Genomic DNA, 18,672 nt, shown 5'->3' with positions numbered 1-18,672 from the left:
GAGAGAGAGAGAGAGAGAGAGAGAGTTGACATAGCCCAACTAATAAAACATACCGTTTATACACAAGTCTCGACCAACTTTCGTGTTCTCGCTAGACTAGGTCACTCGGTGATCAAAACGTACAGTACACGTCGAAAATTTGGAGGTACGTGTTTCTTACCTTTGAAATATGAAGACGACGACCGACCGTCTAGACGAATGCCCGCCATGTGGACGAATGCCCGCTGTCTAGAGGAATGCCCACCGTCTAGACCAAGGCCTAGCGTCTAGACGAAGGCCGACAGTCTAGACAAATGCCGACGGTATAGACGAAGGCCAACCATCTAGATGAAAGCCGGCCATCTAGACGAAGGCCGGCCGGTCGTCGAGATGAAAACCGGCCGTCTGGACGAAGGCCGGTCGTCTAGACAAAGACCCTTTCGTCAGACGAAGGCCCGCAGTCTAGACGAAGACCCACCGTCTAAAGGAAAGCCGAAAGTCTAGATGAAGGACGGTCTTCTAGACGAGCGCCTAAGGCTAGTCAAAGGCCCACCGTCTAGACAAAGGCCCACACATCTTCGGAAAATATTGACGAAAACGCCCCTGTGATTCCTAGATCTAGGGAGCCCAAAATTGTAACGTTTTTCCGAGCACAAGAGCTATCCGACGCCTCAAAATCGTGACAATAGCATGTCAATGTAACGAGATATCAAAACCTGGAAGTTCCACTGCAGTACCTAAGGAAGCGCTAGGGGGACAGAAATCGCAGTTTTTGTCACAACCTACCAAAACACTAAATATGAGACTAATCCATTTAGCCGTTCTTGTGTTATCATGTTTAGAGATAGATATATTATAGACAAGATAGCATTCATGTACTAAATGATCACATTACTTTCCTTCCTCATCACACCTCACTACTTGGAACTGACAAGTCCCAACTAAACCACCTCCAGCTCCAACAACCCCGTCAGTGTGGCAGAACCTTCCACAAGGTGAAGTTGGCTACCTGTCCCCAAAGAAGAAACAGACAGACAGACAGACTGACAGACAGACATACAGACAAACAGACAGAGAAACTATAACTTCCATGACACATTTCATGGAGATAATGATAGTAAATGCATACAATAACAATATGATCACAAATCAGAGAATGCTAATGATAAAGTAAATGGTAACGAATATCAACAATATGATAATTGATAAGGTATGATAGTTAAATGATAACATAACTCAGTACAGAAATGACAGAAATGAACAAAATGCTACAAACACATCAAACAAATAAGTGTAAACTGAAAAAATATGAAGTATTTGACAACAAATATGGTTGGTAACAATTCATTTTCTTTCATCTATATGAGATCGGGACCAAAAGACCAAGGTGCAGTGTGTTATGTACAGGCCTACCAGCTTGCTGGATTTCCAGTCATTCCAAGATCTAGTTTTGGAGATATTCATGTTTTCTATTTGTGCGGAGAAGAGGAAGAGGAGGAAACGTAGCAAAAATAAAATGTTTACTTCTGTGAAGGTAAACATAACAATATGTTTACTTCTGTTGCTTTTTGATCAACCCAGTACAAACATGGGCAGTAGGCCTCAGCTCCGCGGACTCAAACAATAGCGAGTTTGTCTACCCCGCTGAGCAGTTGCGTAATCCATCCTGACCCATAGTTATGCAAATACTTCCGACGGCCCCCGTCGTCCTATACGAGACAGCCGCTCGGAGTAGCTAACTTCAAAATCGCTCATTCCTCGCTTCGCGAGGAATTCGCTTGGCGCCTGCGGCGCTGTGAGGCGCCCTTCGGGCGCGCACCTTCGGGCGCTCTTCGGGCGACGTCGGCTTTCGGGTAAGTTCGGGATCCGCCCAGCCTATCACCCGATATCCCGGTATATATTCAGTTTATATATAGTACAAACTCTCCTTCCGAGGCCTACAGCCTCGCGAGGAATTCGCTTGGTACCTGCGGCGCTGTGGGGCGCCCTTCGGGCGCGCATCTTCGGGCGCTCTTCGGGCGACGTCGGCTTTCGGGTAAGTTCGGGATCCGCCAAGCCTATCACCCGATATCCCGGCATATATTCGGTATACATATAGTACAAACTCTCCTGCCGAGGCCTACGCATCAAGAATCCACAGGGTTCATCTACATCTACATCTATACAATACTCGGCAAGGGCCCGCGAGGGACATACCGCCGAGGGAATGTCAGGGTCATGCCCAGCTGCAACAGGTGGTGGTGGTGATGGTGAAAAAGAAAAATCCGAAAAAGGAAAAACATAACTGGTGCAACATGAAAATATGAATAAGTGGGTAACAAATGGTGATATGTACAATGTTGCTGCGCTGGGTATTGACCTGACTTACTCTGGGGCTAACCGCTGTTACTGGGAAGGCCAAGAAACTTGGCCAACCCAGATTTGAAAGTGTTTACTGATGTGGAATTAATGATATGTTGGGGTAGATGGTTCCAGTCTATTACTGTTCTCGGGAAGAAGCTGCTGCGGAGTGTTTCTGTTTTGCATGGAAATGTGATGAAGCGCTGAGTGTGTCCCCTGGTGTTATTGGTGTTGTAAGTGAGGATGTGTGAGGTGGGGATGGCAATCAGATTTGTCTTGTACATGAGAGTGAGGCGGGCAATGTGTCTACGTTGTTGCAGAGTGTCCCATCCTAGGGAGTGTTGGAGAGTGGTGTTACTGGCAGTGTAGTTGTAGTTGCCTGTGACAAATCGTACGGCTTTCCTCTGTAAAGATTCTATTTTGGTGGCTAGTGTGTTGGACTGCGCATTATGTAGTGTGTGAGGATCCCAGACTGATGAAGCATATTCAAGTTTAGGGCGGACTAGTGATGTGTATGCCTTCTCTCTCACCTCTTTACTTGCCCCCCTTATATTTCTCCTCACGAATCCCACGGTTCTGTTGGCCTTGGTTGTGATATCGTTGTTGTGTGCCTTCCACTTGAGGTTGTGAGTGAGAATGACACCTAGATAGGGATGTTCACTGCTGTGGCTTAGGGCTTCATTGAACACTGTGTACAGGAAATCTGGTGAGCTTCTGGGCTTGTGGATGTGTAGAATAGAGCATTTTTTGACATTGAATTTCAACTGCCAAGTGCTTGACCATTTGCAAAGTTGGTCTAGGTCGTCTTGGAGTATGTACTGGTCTTGGTCAGTTAGTATGGAACGATAAATTAAACAATCATCTGCAAAGAGCCTCAGCTGTGATGTAATATCCTGATCGATGTCATTAATAAAGATCAGAAATAACAAGGGCCCCAGGACAGTACCCTGCGGGACTCCTGACTTGACCTATACGGGGTTGGATTTCTCTCCGTCGACCACTACTTGTTGGTGCCGGTCCAGCAGCCAGTTCTTTACCCAGACCAGGATGACCTTTACCCCCCCCCCTTATTCCGTAGTACTGTAGTTTGTGAATGAGTCTGTTGTGTGGTACACTGTCAAATGCTTTTGAAAAAATTCTCCATGACTGAATTCTCAGTGCGTCCAGTTTTTCACATTTACACACTCTGACTGAGAACAAGGAACTGACTCGGGTTGTCCTGAAGTAAAGCAAAGCACCCTGGGACAACACAAACACAGGATTCCAGCCGGGAATGCGGGGAATGTGTCAGAACTGAATTTTGGACTGGGGTGATTACACAAAAGTTCGTGTTTTTTGATAGAGATGTTTTCTGAATGGTACATTATGCATGGGCGTCGTGTGGCGCAACTGTAGAGCACGCGGCTGTCAAACAATGGGTCCCGGGATCTAATCCCAGGTGCGCCCAGAGACATGTCCGAACTTGCGCCCCGACGTTGTGCCCTTGGGAAAGGCACTTAACACGACTTTCCTCACTTCACTCAGGTGTAAATGAGTACCTAGCTCATCTAGGGTTAGGGACGTCCCTCGGATAGGACGTTAAATGGAGGTCCCGTGTTTGGGGAGAGCAACACCCCGCGCACGTTAAAGAACCCACCACACCTTTCGAAAAAGAGTAGGGGCATGCCCCGGTGTGCGATGGTCCAAATCTTACAGTCCGGTCTGGGATGACATCTTGAAAAGGTGATAGTTCACCTGTTATGTCAATCCTTCCACAAAATGTGGTAAATCAAAATAAATAAATGGGAATTCCTGTGAAGTCCATTATTGCATGGGGGGGGGGGCAAAGGGGCAAATGACTTTGAAATAGTCCACTTTTTGGGCAGAATGTTTAGCACTAGGGTGATTTGGGGACATTTTTTGCATGAGAAGGTAAATGGGCGAAATATGCTGGTCCACTGTACGTTTTGATCACTGAGTGACCTAGTCTCGCGAGAACACGAGACTAGGTCGAGACTTGTGCAGATATTCTGCCCCCCCCCCCGCCTCGTACGGAGTAGGGGTAAGTAGTAAACATTTGGAGGTATGTATTTGTTACCTTTAAAATATGTCATTGATTGAAGTATACTCTAGTAACCCCAACTAATGTAAATCATTAGAATGTTGACGGTTACGATGTATTTGTTGATATTATATACGGTATGTTTTAATAGTTGGGCTTTGTCAACTAATATGGCACATCGTGGATTTAGGTAGTTTTATTTCTAACACGTGGCCATACCTTTACGTATTGTTATATATGCACAGAAAACCTATTTGATAAAACTATTTCAAATATCTAAACAAACCTTTGTCTATTGTCATATAAGACCAATATATGCTGTCCAATAGTATGGTTGCTGATATCATGAATATTTCTTAAATATTGCCGTATACGAATATTAGGCTTTCTGATAGTATGACTTATAATATCGAGATATACTTGTTACATATTGCCATAAACAAATAGAATAGGCTCTCTAATAGGCCTATAGGATGATTCCTAATATCGAGATATGCTTATTACATATTGCCATATACGAATAAGATAGGATTTATGTTAGGATGATTCCTAATATCGAGATATACTTCTCACATATTGCCATATTTCCATATATGAATAAGATAGGCTGTCTGATATGATGATTTCTGAATCACGACATACTTGTTACATATTGCCATATACGAATAAGACATGCTGTCCAATAGTTTGATTTCTTAAATCGAGAAATACTTCCTACTTGTTGCCATATAAGAATGAAACAGGAAATCTACTAGGATGATTCCTAATATCGAGACATACTTATACTCGTTACATATTGTCATATACGAAAAAGATATGCTGTTTAATGGTATTACTTCTAATATCAAGAAGTACTTCTTGCATATTGCCATATACGAATAAGATGTTATCTAATACTATGAATTCTAATATCTAGAGTCTAGACGTACCAGTTGTCGTTACATATTGCCATATACGAATAAAACAGGCTTTCTGATAGGATGATTTCTTAATCGAGACATACTTGCTATATAATATAATTGCCATATAAGAATAAGATATGCAGTCTAATAGGATGATTTCTGATATCAAGAAATACTTCTTACATATCGCCATATGTCGTCCTTGTAAGTTTGTAAGAATATTTTCAAATGAAAATGTGAAGAATCAAGTAATATGAATATATCTGGCCCTATACACGGAGCTATAGAAAACAGTCATTTTCATCACCGGAAACGATGGGTAAGTGACTATAAATGTTTTAGTCAAGTAGGAAAGTATCGACAATGCGATTAGTCGATTTTCTGTCTCCGGTATAGGATACATTTTCAAAACAAATTTGTAGTTGAATTCCTCTGTAGCCACATGTCCCCCCAATCTACACACAACTGAACTCCATATTGAATTCACCTCGCCTATTCCTGGTTTGAAGTGTTGTGCTAGCGGGTGTTGTTCTTTCCTTTCAGTCCCTTTTTTGACGGCTTGCTCGTTATACTGAAGCAGTAGATGTCAAGGTGCTCGCAAATTTGGGAGCATATAGCGAAACAGTATTGGGCCAGGTCAAGCGTCACAAATATCTGAAAGAGATCACACAAGTAAGTAAAAGGTCACAAACAGCCAGAGAAGATTTACAATGAATACAATGCGACAAAACATGATTTATATCAATCGGATTCTTCAAATGAATGTTCACCTGTGATGCTAATCACCATTTTTAAGATTCTTCGAACGATATTTCCTTACACTGAGTAGAGCGCTTGTCAACAGGCTTTCCTTTGTTGACATGACCCGAAGCCTGGTTTCCTTTTTTTTGGAATGGGGATGAATGCACCTACAGTTTGGAATATATCTCGCGAAAATCAATGCGCAGACCTATTGCACCTGTTCTCGAAAAGGGTCTGTTGCATCAGTCATCATTCTAACCTAAGTTAGTTGCCACCTGCCCATCTCGTAAGATGCCTGCCGTAAGTAGGGTGTGACGTACTAAATGAATATATACCAAAAATTCTAACTCTCATACACACCGACGGAGTTCATTTGAACCCCACGCTTTTATGAAGTGCCGTTTGAACACTTTTTTAAAATTCATTCCGCGACTTAATTGTTTTAAGCTGTCTTGAGTTTTTTAGGAGATTGGCACTATACCAAAGTCTGGGTTGAGTCCGATTGGGCCCGCATTATGGCATTTTTTAGTTTTTATCTAAATATATTCTTCGAAGTATAATTATTTTGATACTATGACGTTTGTTATGATAATGATTTTACTGTATTTTGTAGAATACTGAGGGGCAAAGTTATAGATAATGAAGATAGTACCGTTACGGCGGTAGTGCAAAACGTGGTCCTTCTAAACATTTTGTATTAATTACGACAATGAACATTATTATTCATACCTAACCATATCAAAATGTGCCTCTTTTATGGAAGAAGCATGCAGCAATGTATGTAAAACGGGGAAAAATGCAAAATGAAGATAATACTGAACAAAACCTTATGTTATTAGGGTGTATGAGGGTTAACTAATAGCAACAGCTACGAAGTGCAATTGCCTTCTATCTACAAATTTAGGGTCTCATTCCTGTGTTAAAAGAATCCGGCCTAAAAAAATAACTGGGCATAAGAGGCGTGTGTTTAGGTGGATCATAAATTGCCTTTTATCGGCCCCACCTGATGTAACGAGAATTTGAGACGAAAGCTTGTTTATTACTGTCAGGATTAGGTAAGAAAGTTTCGTCATCCGAGCGATAGGTCGGACGTGTACGCATTTTGCTATGGGTGATACGGTCAGGCGCTGGCGGTACAACAGCGGCCCCGTGCGAATAGTGGGTACCTGCAGTTTAAAATGCGATAAATATCGTTATCACGGTTATATTTGGGTAAATTTTTTTCTGCATGACGAACACGTGTGCTTCCAACAAAAAGTAAAACGTCTCCAGATTTTTGCTTTGTTTTCTAGATTTTTAGTATTAAAGTTGCGTATTTCAACGTTGATTCCAATGGAACAGCCTAACACAGGAATGAGACCTTAGTGTCACTGCTTACCAAAGTTATCCAGAGAAGGATGTACTCATCGACGAAGCTGTTGAAGCACTGGTTCAGGAGCAACAAGCCTGGGCCAATCATCGATGAGTCCAATATCGCCATCTGACTTTTTGTAATGTGTGCAACCTGGAGAACCAAAGAACCCAAGAGCTGTGTCATAAAACAGCTTTTCATTAATATGCGCAGCTGATTGTAACATACATATAATATGATGTAAAGCACACTTACAAACGGCTTGTTTGTAACATACATACATGTACAGTACACTTACACACGGTTTGATTGTAGCATGCATGCATGTATACACAATCAAACAGCTTCAGAAGTCTAACTTAGGCAGTACCAAGGTCACTGAATTAACTTTTGATATTCCAACTGCCAAAAGTAACATGTGTTACATGTAATTAATACTCACTATAAGTTTGTTGGTGATTTTCGCAAAGGTTGTTCCGATCATGAGCAGGGAGAGGCAAGAATGGGTCTGGAACAGCATCATGGGAGACGTCTTGTAGATGGCGAGAGCCTGGATAACAGGAAGCAGGAAAGCAAGACCCGGAGACAGTGCATCCATGTCCTTTGTGGGAAGAAACAACAGGACTTCACTTTGTTGTATCTTTAAGTTTTGTACTTGACCATAAGAAAGCACGCATCATCATTTGTTTATCAAGACTGAACCAGCTGTCCTGTTTTATCATGTAGTTGATTGTTTACCATGCAGATTTCTGATTATCTGTACTTGTATGACATTTCCTTGAATAAGATATATTTTAGAAATAAAACAGGACTTTAGCCACGCACGAAAGCAAACCGAGTAAACAATTTAGACCGAGTGTAACTATGTTTGAAATATATTTGAAAGGAAAATTCAGGAAGCTCTAGGCTGGTTACCTGATTCCGAAATGCAGAAATGTTCACATAGTACTATGCACTAAATAAAACACGTTTAGATACATGTTTTGATACAGTTTAAGGTACAGATCCATTCAATATCTTTCTTAAAAATCATCCTATACTTTTTCTTCCGAATCTGTAGTACCAGTAGTAGGTATTCAGTTCTAAAGAAACAAATTTTTACGCAAAAGCACATACCATTGAAATTGCTGAGTAGAGTCCAATTACCACATCTGCTGTCGTAAACGTCGTGGTTAAAGCTATCGCAGCTCGAACTGATAGACCTATCAGAGGCACCTATATGTACAAACAGCACATTTGCATATCTTCTTTTTCAGATCCCTTATGCTAATACCCCACTTTTCTAACCAACCAAACGAGTGTAATTGCTCAATTAAGTTTATTGTGATGATTAGCTTAACTCGCTGTTTTGAAATACTAGTAAATCATGTGACAATAATGAAGCAAGGGCTCGCAGACCTCAGATCTCCGTGAAATATTCTGATTATGCAAATTTGAATAATCTATGCTTAGCCATTTACAGTTTACCTGTCTTACACAGGTCAAAAATGTTAACAGTCCTATCATTTAACACTTTTTTTAGCACTTTTTGCATTAATTATGCAAACTAGGGGTTCATTTGCATAATTGCAAACTAGGGGTTCATTTGCATAATTGATATCTGTTAATGCCCCACCTTCAATAAACTCCATACATGACATGTATTTGAGTCCTATAATGGAAAACACTGTAAATTTTTCATTTATTAATGCAAATTGTGTTCAATAGTGCATAATTTTATTCTTATGTACATCTCTGTCTAAGCTGCATTCATACTAAATATGATGGAAATCCGTTGTTCCTTTCTTCAGTTATTCTCCTTGGAATAGTTTGACAACACCTGACACCGCCCCTAGCCTGCAGTTCCAGAGCAATCGTCTAGGGGGCCCAAACCTATCCCACTTCTTCATTGCATCACAAGCTATCTGACAGCAAAAAATCAACAACATAGCACGTCCTGGTCAAAAGATACAAAAACCAGAAGTTCTGCAGCAGTACCAAGGTCACATACCAGGAGGCCCAAAATCGACCTTCACCTCTGTCTCCCCAACACTTACCCACATACAAAATATCACTGTAATCCATCCAGAGGTTCTCTTGAGGTTCCAGTGTGCTAGTTGAGACATGAGACTCCCCGGTAAACGCACATGAAACTGCTTTCTGCCACGATGTTAGTCATTGCTATCGGATATCATACAGCTAAATGACGTTAACCAAAGAAGACTTCATTTTCCATAGACACCTGTTATTATTACTTCATATTCGTGAGCTCTCCACAAAATCCAACATTACATTCCAGTGCATTAGAAGAGGACTCGTTATCTTCAACTTGATATATGACTTGAAGGTGTGTAATATAAAAGAGTGGTCGGGAAAGACGACGGTTCAGCTGATCAGACTGATGACCGCCATGGCTAGAGCTGGAGAATCTTTGTGGACAGACTATGTGGACGGCTATAGCCAGTAGCTATGGGATTAAGTGAATGAATGAATGAATGAATGTGAGTGAATATTAAAAGATTTACATGTAACACAAACGTTGTGTCATTCATGTGTAATTTTCATTCACTCTGTAATAATGGCTGTGTGATGATAACGTTAATGTCCGGCTTTTCTTCGGTGAGCAGAGTGCCATAAGGCATGGTCGATGCCTATAACCACCTCGTGAACGACTTCACTTGCTTCGCTCACTCGGTTAGTTTACTGGCTATAGGACCTGACCATGAAGCAAGATAAGAGAGTTTTGTCAAACATGCCTGTCAGAAACACGTTGCCATGGCAACACGAAATATTTTTGAGCTTATACAAACATTGTACAATTGTAGCCTTATGTAAATCTTATAAAAATGCTTCGAGTTTGCCTGTTCTAGCATAAGTCGTTCGGGAGTTATGCGACATGAAAGTTGTCACGGGCCTGAAAATCCCCCCCTGGTCTGAATAGGGTTAAGCAATTGCTATAACTTGTTGCTTAAAATGATCCATGACAGGGACGCATTCTATCTTCAGCGGATAAAGTGGTTGTCAGTACAATATGCAAAAAAAGGCGAACAAAAGAAAGTATACATTACGTTGGTTGACCAGACGGAGGGACCAAAAACAGCTGAAACAATATGTATTCCCATGACGGTACTATTCAGCTCTAGGCCATCAAAGCTGAAGACGAAAGAAGAGTAAAAGAAAAAGAAACAGCACAAGTGACAAATGTAATCGATAACTTGAACAGCAACTGAGAAATCATAATGGTCCTTCGCTTGAACGGGAAACCGGCGATATAATGAGCATAGGAATTATCAAATGTTTAAGTCTGAGCCTTTTATATGAATCAAGTAAAGACCTTTTATCTGTTCATTTTCGGCCTCCGTCGGTTCCCATAAAACTGATTAGAAACCCGCTCCAAAACAATTGATAGTTCCTCTTCCAAAACAGACGGATCTAGGCTGTGCTACAATCTCTATATTTCAAGGCTTGAATTGTATGTACAATATTATTTTACCTCCGTGAAGAAGGTTCACCCCATGGAGGAGTATTGTAAATAAGGGTGTGCGTACAATGGAAGCTACAACGCACGACCCTTTGCTGCATTGGTATGAAACTTGGCATGTCGTCTGCCAGGATGCGCGAGATGATACTCGTTATTATTTATTTACACCGTAACCGTTTTTTCGGTAATGTTATATTTTAGATGTACCCATATCTTGACGGGATTATATTATTCATAAGCAAATGCTACAATAGCCTTCTTTGCTAATATGAGACTTCATACTTTCAAACAGCTGGTTTTGTCTAGATCTGTGTCTTCGAACCTATAAATCATGATCCTTTTGAAAGATTTGTCTTAAATTTGACATGTCGGTAGTTGAAGAAGGAATCAACACATTAACCTCACTGCAAACACCATAATACTTCACGGAGGATTGTGTCCTAAGGACTCTTGGTTTGTTTTGTTATTATTATATAATGCCCTTTATAGTAGAAAATAATACCATATGCCACGTCCATACATTAAAATATTAAAGCCCAGAGCTGCCCTTGGGAGTGCGTCACAAAGCAAAAGTGCCAAAATGCCACTGCATAATGACACAATGACAGACGACACATTTTGGGGCGACCCACTCACTACATTAGCCATTGCGTTCTTTGCGAAGCGTGATCATAACAAACCAGGCACCTTTTTAAGCAACATGTACAAGCTTGTTTATAATATAGCACGTATTACTAATCATTGAACACGACAGCGTAATCTCATGCAGCCAATGAATGCACGACCATAACCAACGAAACAACGTGGATTCATATTGTAGAAGGCAACAAATAAACCTTTTATTGCTATATTTTATACTACAATACAACGCAATTAGTCACTCAGTGACGTAGATATAACTACTTAACTGATCAAATGTTTTTCCTAAATGCATATTGGATTCATATCTGTTTAGATTCCCTTATCTATATGGTTTCATAGAGCTCCATATTGATGACGTTTGTAATGCCAACATTTCAACATATGTTCTTATTTGAATTGATCCTGGTGGTCAGGTGTCTATACTTTCCCTCGGGAAAAGAAAAAATATTACTACTTACCACCTATATGAGAATGTCCCTGTCAGGTTTTGACCCCAGATGGTAGAGTAGAAGGAAAAGGCGAAAATAGTCAACGACAAAAACATCCAGCCTGGTTCCTCTCCCATTTTCATTGCGCAGAATGTTGCAATGCTCGTGGAAACTAATAAGCAGAAAAGAGGAGAAATCATAATCAAAGAAAGAATTGATGTTGTGTAAACAACAACAGGGAATTTTTATTGCACGTAGATCATACATATGCATAACATTAAGTCGTGACAAAACATTACAGGCAACGTAGCATAAGGACACAACACATTTCTTCCTAACACAGAAACGACAAAATTGCATTCATTGTGCAGACGATGTCGTTTCTTTCTTTTGGCAACACCTACAAACGTGTCAAAAATAGATCCATATAGAACTTAATGTGGTATTATGCTGATCATAAACAGACAGACAAACCTTTTTTAAGGTAATAAAATTGACTCTGCAGTCAAAACAAAAAGCTGCTATGTCTATGGGGCAAAACATGGTAAACATATTAAAAACGCGAGATATAGAAGCAGGAAGTTCTGCTGCAGTACCAAAGGAAGTCATTAGGTGGTTCAGGCAGGCTTGTCCTACTTTTCGCCGACACCTTTCCATACATCAAATATTATCAAGGATCAATTAGCTCCTCGAGTTAATCTATCCAAAAAAAAGGTTTTAACCTACAATCCTATAAAGTGTGTCAATAATATAACTTCTGTGCAAAGTTGAAAAGCACAATATAACGTGAATGATTTCATTAGATGACGTGAATGACTAGATAACAAATTCCTTTTTTCACAACGACAAATTTAACAATAGCCGACATTTGACGACCGTCTGTCATCTGCTTTAGGGCAATTCTGACTGGTTTACTTTGCACTGCAGCTAGGTGCCACTGCGAACAATGCGGTTCCAAACGGTTGTAGATAATTTGTTATTTGACAACATACAATATATGTTGGTATGTATATGACAACATATACTTTTGAATCTGTATTTTGTCCTTATCATTGCTCAACAATGTTTATGTATGTGACAATACCTTACGTTTGGGACCTCATTGTTAGATATGTGGTTGTGAATACAGAACTTATATTTCATATACAATGACAGCCATGAATCCTACTATAGAGATCCTATATAAAACGTTTAGCTTACCATATGCGATACTTCAATGAATGTACCATATCTTTTCCTTAGATTCTCACCATATGCTATGGCGTCACAGCCATGGTCGAAAAGACTCCCAAGCGGCGTGGTGGTTCCTGTTCGGCGCGCCTGTATACCATCGATGCAGTCCAAAGTGTAATAAAGGAACGCTCCCAAGGCAAATAACAAATACAGCCACGCTGGGGCCTGTACATTGAATACAAAGGTAGGAAAAACAAACGAAACACTTACAAGTCACTATAAGCAGTGTTATTAAGTCGTGTGTCAATCAGTTAGGCCCCGTTGATATGCTTCGGTCCCAATTGGGAAAATGGGGCCCCGCCGGGTAGTTCGTGGGCTTTTTTTCATGAATTCATCCGGATCATCTTAATTCATTTTCCTATCAGCAAAACGTGACTCGCAAAGCGGTGAATAAACTGTTGTCGACCGCAGAAATCTTTGACATGTAACCCACAATGCATCTCACTTATCATGCGCATGCGCACTTTGAATCATGAACCTCTTAATTGCATGACGGCCGCGTAGAACAGGCCACACTCCAGTAATCCGCGCAGGCGCAGAAGGCCTACTTTTAGCCTTAGATAGGTTTGGTACCCTTGGTAAAAGTAGCTGTAAAGGGGTTTTTTCCTGGATATGTTGATATTTTGGAGCTCGATGTTACAGGTAAGGGTCTCTACATTCTTATTAAGTTGAAACATCAGACTTTCATCCATGTTTGTGGTGTCTGTAGGCCTGCAAAGTTTGCTGTTTTGTGTGATTATCAGGAAGAGAAGGGGGTCAAAGGTCAATTTTTTCAAACATGGCCGGATTTGTAGGGGTTGTGCCGATTAGAAAGTTGAAATTATGCTCCAGATTTAAACTTTAGAGGCCTGACAGCACTGCCAATGCATGTTTTTCATGGACTAAAACTCAGGTAGGTGACTTTTGACAGCCTCTTTCTTACATGATTACCATATATTAAGATAGGAAGCTTGATTACGATCCTGTGGCCAACATGGTTTATTTCAGTCTAATCATTCCTTTGTGATTTTGACAATAAGAAGGCAGTGAATGGGTTAAATGATAAAAATGATAAAGTCACTACGCTCGGTGGACTATTTAGGAAATAGAATAGGCACTATATACAGGCCTCGGGTCTGGATATTAATCATTTGCGTACCGAAATCGGATTAATAGGCTGACACAAAAGTCAGAGCTGACCATAGGAAAGCATGTTAAAATACACTGAAACAAGGCATCATAAAAGTACTAACCCAAATTTCAATCTTAAAAATGCTGGTCCACTAGAAAGTCACAGAAGGTTGTTCAGCTCAAACTCCGAGGAAAGCTACCCCAAATGTATCCATCCGCATGACCCAACAGCTCACATATGTCTTTACAACAAAAATAAAATGGTGAACTGGACAAATTTTAACCAAAATGGGAAAGCTTAGACCCTACCTGTTCCTTCTAACCGGTTAACCTCTAAAGTCTCCAGACTGGGGCAAAATTTTCAAGCGAAAGAAGGATTTTCAAGGATTTTAGGTGGCGGTTCCCATTTTGATACCTCCACTGCGCAACTCCACTTTTGGGTCAGCCCTAATGCCCAGCAACCTTTATCAAAACACTAGTAGTGTTACCAGATATCTCACCTCTTCCCGTGCTGTAGGGCAGTAGTACATAAGCAGCAGTGACGGCACCATGTCGAATGTCAGTCCCAAAAGTGTCATGAGGTTTGGCGCCACCCATAGCGGAACTCTTTCTCCAAGCCAGTCCCAAAAGGGCTGTAGATATGCAATGAAAGAACCGTGATTTTAAGGGAAATTGACATTAGAAAAGGACATATAGCCACCAGCCAAAAACAAATCAGGACCATATAGCACGTCCAGGTCAAAAGATAGAAAACGGAAGTTCTACTGCAGTACCAGGATCACATACTAGGAGGCCCAAAATCAACCTCAACCTTTGTTTTGTCAACACATACCTACATACTAAATATAATCATAATCCATTCAGAGGTTCTCGAGTTATGCTGACTTTTGAAATCCGGAAACACAAACAGACAGACACAAACACACACACACAGACACACCTGAAACAATATTCTATTTTTCACGATAGTAAATTCCTAGTTTACTTATCTGTGGTTGTTGTTGTTCCCTACGGGAAAAAAGGATAGAATAGCTTCTAGTGGTTGTCTAAGCTCCCTGTTTACATGTTACGTATGTATAAGCATGTACATGATAGGGGATCGGTTCAAATGTGCCTCGAATGCATCGAATTGGTCATTTATATGCTGTGTATATGTTTCATGCTGTTTATATTTCAATTAATCGCAGTGTTTTACGAGGCAAGCAATGTAAAACCAATGCAATTTCAAGGACCCACTAATTAAGGACTGCAAGTTTGATTGAACAATAAAGTTTTAAGTTTGAATTCAAGTATTGCTGCCATCCATTTTTTTTCTTTTGCTGGCCAAGATTCTATGAGGCTTAAGTAAATAATCTATATGTAATTTTTGTAAAGATATTTATAAGTGAGTTTTTCGAACGTCCGGGGTGTCTAACTTTTGCCAAGCCTGTGCGTACTTTGCTTGTATATTGTGTATAGTAGCTGTCATCATAGCCATGGGAAGATCCACTGACGATAGCTGACAGGTCCTGACATTTCCGGTTGGCTTCCCGCACGGAACCGATTTCGACCTGGTTTCTGAGCATCCGATATATCTTTGGACACGACTATATGAATCTATTTACGAGATATTAACCTTAGATACACGAACACCACCATAAAGACGTAGTAAACGTTCTGCATACGTGTTTCATGCCTCACATGCCTCCGTGAACATACAATGTAAAATCCCCCCCCCCTCCCAATCCTCCAATATGGAAGAACAACAAACTTACCTGCAAGAGAGGAGTCAAGAGCGAGGTTCCTTCCGACACGTATTCATATTCGTCTAGGCTCTTGAGCTGAGCCGCATTCAAGGTGGGCTGGTTCATTCTTAGAAGAAAATTGATCATTATGGAATCTTTTAATGATCGCACTAATAAGCAGGTGCAACACGCTCTATCAAACACCTTTGCAAGTGACGTGGTGCGCATGCGCCTCAGGGATAAATCCACTGACCAATCAAAAGGCGGCTTGACGTTTCTTCAATTCAATTCAATTCAGTTTATTAAATCAACCTTGCAGCATTACATAAGAGCTGAATTGTGTTGATTTTTACACAAACACTGTACACAACGTCATCCACAATAATAACAAGATTGGCAACATAAAAAGATGTTGCCATGGCGACGGTGGTCTCTGTTAACGTTTTCGTTTTTAGCCCACATGCAAATAAGGACCTCGCATAAATCATATCAGTCGATCACCTTCTCTACCAAAATAACACAAGTTGTCTAATGTATGAAAATCTTGTTTTTACAAAAGAAGTTATCGTACCATTTCCTCATAAATTATGTAAATGAGGCCCTCTATGCAAGATTTGTGTCTAATAGTGGCCACATTTATTTAACTTCCAAATGGTGCAAAAATGAAATCCCCATCATTTACCACTATGGATTCATAGTATTTTGTCATTAATTATGCAAATTAAGTATCAATTTCCATAATTGATATCTATCGATATTCATCTCTTTCTCAGTTACATATGTCATGTGTTTGAGAGTCTTATAATAGAATTCAGCTGATTTATTAACTGTCCTCATTAATTATGCAAATCAGATATTGATTTGCATAATTGGCAAATGATTATGTAAATCATCACTTAAGCTATCTACACACCAAAAATTATGATGATCCGTCATCCCCTTCTTGCGTTATTCTCTTTCAAAGTTTGAGTCAAAATCAGCTCCTGCAGTTCCAAAAAAATCCGCTAGGAGGTCCAAATCTACAGGACATGTTTTCCTAACAAAGAGCTATCCACCACTTAAAAATCATGACTATAGCATGTTCAGAAGACGAGATTTGAAAAGTGAAAGTTCCCCTGCAGTACCATAGAAAGTCGCTAGGGGGCCCAAAATCCAATCGTTACAAGGTCTCCCACAGACCTACCCACCTACAAAATATGAAGACAATACATCCAGGCATTCTTGAGTTATCGTCCCATGGACTTTCACATTCCTGTACAATTCCTAGAATTCTTGCAATCTGCACACAATATAGTAAAAATTTGGCTCGCCCTTGAGGCGTCGCCAAAAAAACAGTACGCATGTAACATAACATATAACAGCGCATAAATTTACAATATCCGTACACAGTTAAGAGCAAAAGCCATTCGTCTAGAAACATCATTGGTAATCAAACTAACAGTATGGGTATTACTGAGTTGCCTTGTTGTAAAGGCGGATAGCCTGATGCAGGAATGAGTTTTTGAGTCTCTGTGTACGGGCTGCTGGTACAGTGATGGCCGTGCCATTTCTCAAGGTTCGCCCTGAGGCAAGAGCCCTAGCAGGAGGAACCATGTCGTGCAGTGGGTGATTTTCCTCCAGCATGTTTCTGAGTAGTTTTACAGCTGCAGCCTCACGGCGTTCTTTCAACGTTGGCAATGTGGGCACCTCCCTTCTCCCCCCCAGAGAGATTATTCGCAGCGCTCTCTTTTGTACCCTCTCCGTGTTCTGCTCCTGCTCTTTGTTACATCCTACAAGTAGCACGTGGCCATACTCTAGTACAGGTCTGATTAATGTAATGTATATTTGCACTAAGTCAGCAACGCTGGTGCCCTGTTTTGTAAGGAGCCTTAAGTAGTGGAGTCTACGAGAGGCCTTCGTGACCATAGAGCTAACTTGTTCATTGAAAGTCAAATTCTTGTCCAGAATAAAACCCAGGCCCTTGGCTAGCCCAACACATGGCACTTGTTGTCCCCCGAGACACAGTTCTGGTGGAACAGGAACTGATCTGTTAAAGCAAATTTGTAGCAGCTGGCTTTTCTTGCCATTTAAAGTCATCTTGTTGTCACAAGCCCACTCGTCAAGCTGGCACGCTTCCTCCTCCACTGTCTTGTCACTGTCGGCCACAGCCACTTGGAGGGTACGCGACAAGCTGACGTCATCGGCGTAGCCCACATTTAAAGTACTACTGTACACCGGTGACCTTGTGCTCATAAAAAGCAAGAATAGATAGGGCGAGAGAACACCCCCCCTGTGGAACTCCAGATGTAAGTGTACACCAGGTGCTAAACTTGCCGTGGGTCACTACTCTTTGCTGTCTCTGTTGAAGGTAGTCATGTATCTATGACACCATGTACGGGCTCGCTTGCAGGTTGATGACACAGGTCAGGAGTAGAGCATGGTCCACCCGATCAAAAGCCTTACTCATATCTGCGAAGAGAGCTCTTACTAGAGTAGGCTTCTTGGAGTCAAGTGCAGACAGCCAGGTTTGCACCATGCGTACCAGTGCTATGGTAGTCGACGAGCCTTTCATATAGGCATACTGGTCCCGAATAACCGCAGTCAGAGAGGGGAGTAGTCTCTTAAGAATGCATCTTTCTAGTAATTTTGCCAAGCCGGCTAAAAGGGACACTGGTCGGAAGTCTTCCACTTGTGATGCTCCAGCAGCCTTTGGTACTGGTACTACATTGGCCGACTTCCAAA

At 41.0% G+C, this 18,672-nt stretch overlaps 1 protein-coding gene across 1 annotated transcript; it reads right to left on the bottom strand.

The window, feature by feature from the left end:
• Positions 1–4,534: 4,534 nt before the first annotated feature.
• Positions 4,535–8,026, bottom strand: LOC136440733 (choline/ethanolaminephosphotransferase 1-like). The gene is made up of 3 exons (XM_066436836.1): positions 7,797–8,026; positions 7,382–7,507; positions 4,535–5,916 (listed from the first exon to the last, which is right to left on the bottom strand). The coding sequence occupies exons 1-3, from the start codon at positions 7,950–7,952 to the stop codon at positions 5,779–5,781; spliced, it is 420 nt and encodes a 139-aa protein (XP_066292933.1). The 5' UTR covers positions 7,953–8,026; the 3' UTR covers positions 4,535–5,778.
• Between the last annotated feature and the right edge of the window lie 10,646 nt (positions 8,027–18,672).

The sequence above is a fragment of the Branchiostoma lanceolatum genome, chromosome 8, assembly GCF_035083965.1.
Source record: "Branchiostoma lanceolatum isolate klBraLanc5 chromosome 8, klBraLanc5.hap2, whole genome shotgun sequence".
In the NCBI taxonomy this organism is placed as follows: Eukaryota; Metazoa; Chordata; class Leptocardii; order Amphioxiformes; family Branchiostomatidae; genus Branchiostoma; species Branchiostoma lanceolatum.
This window is presented reverse-complemented; position numbering and strand designations above follow the sequence as displayed.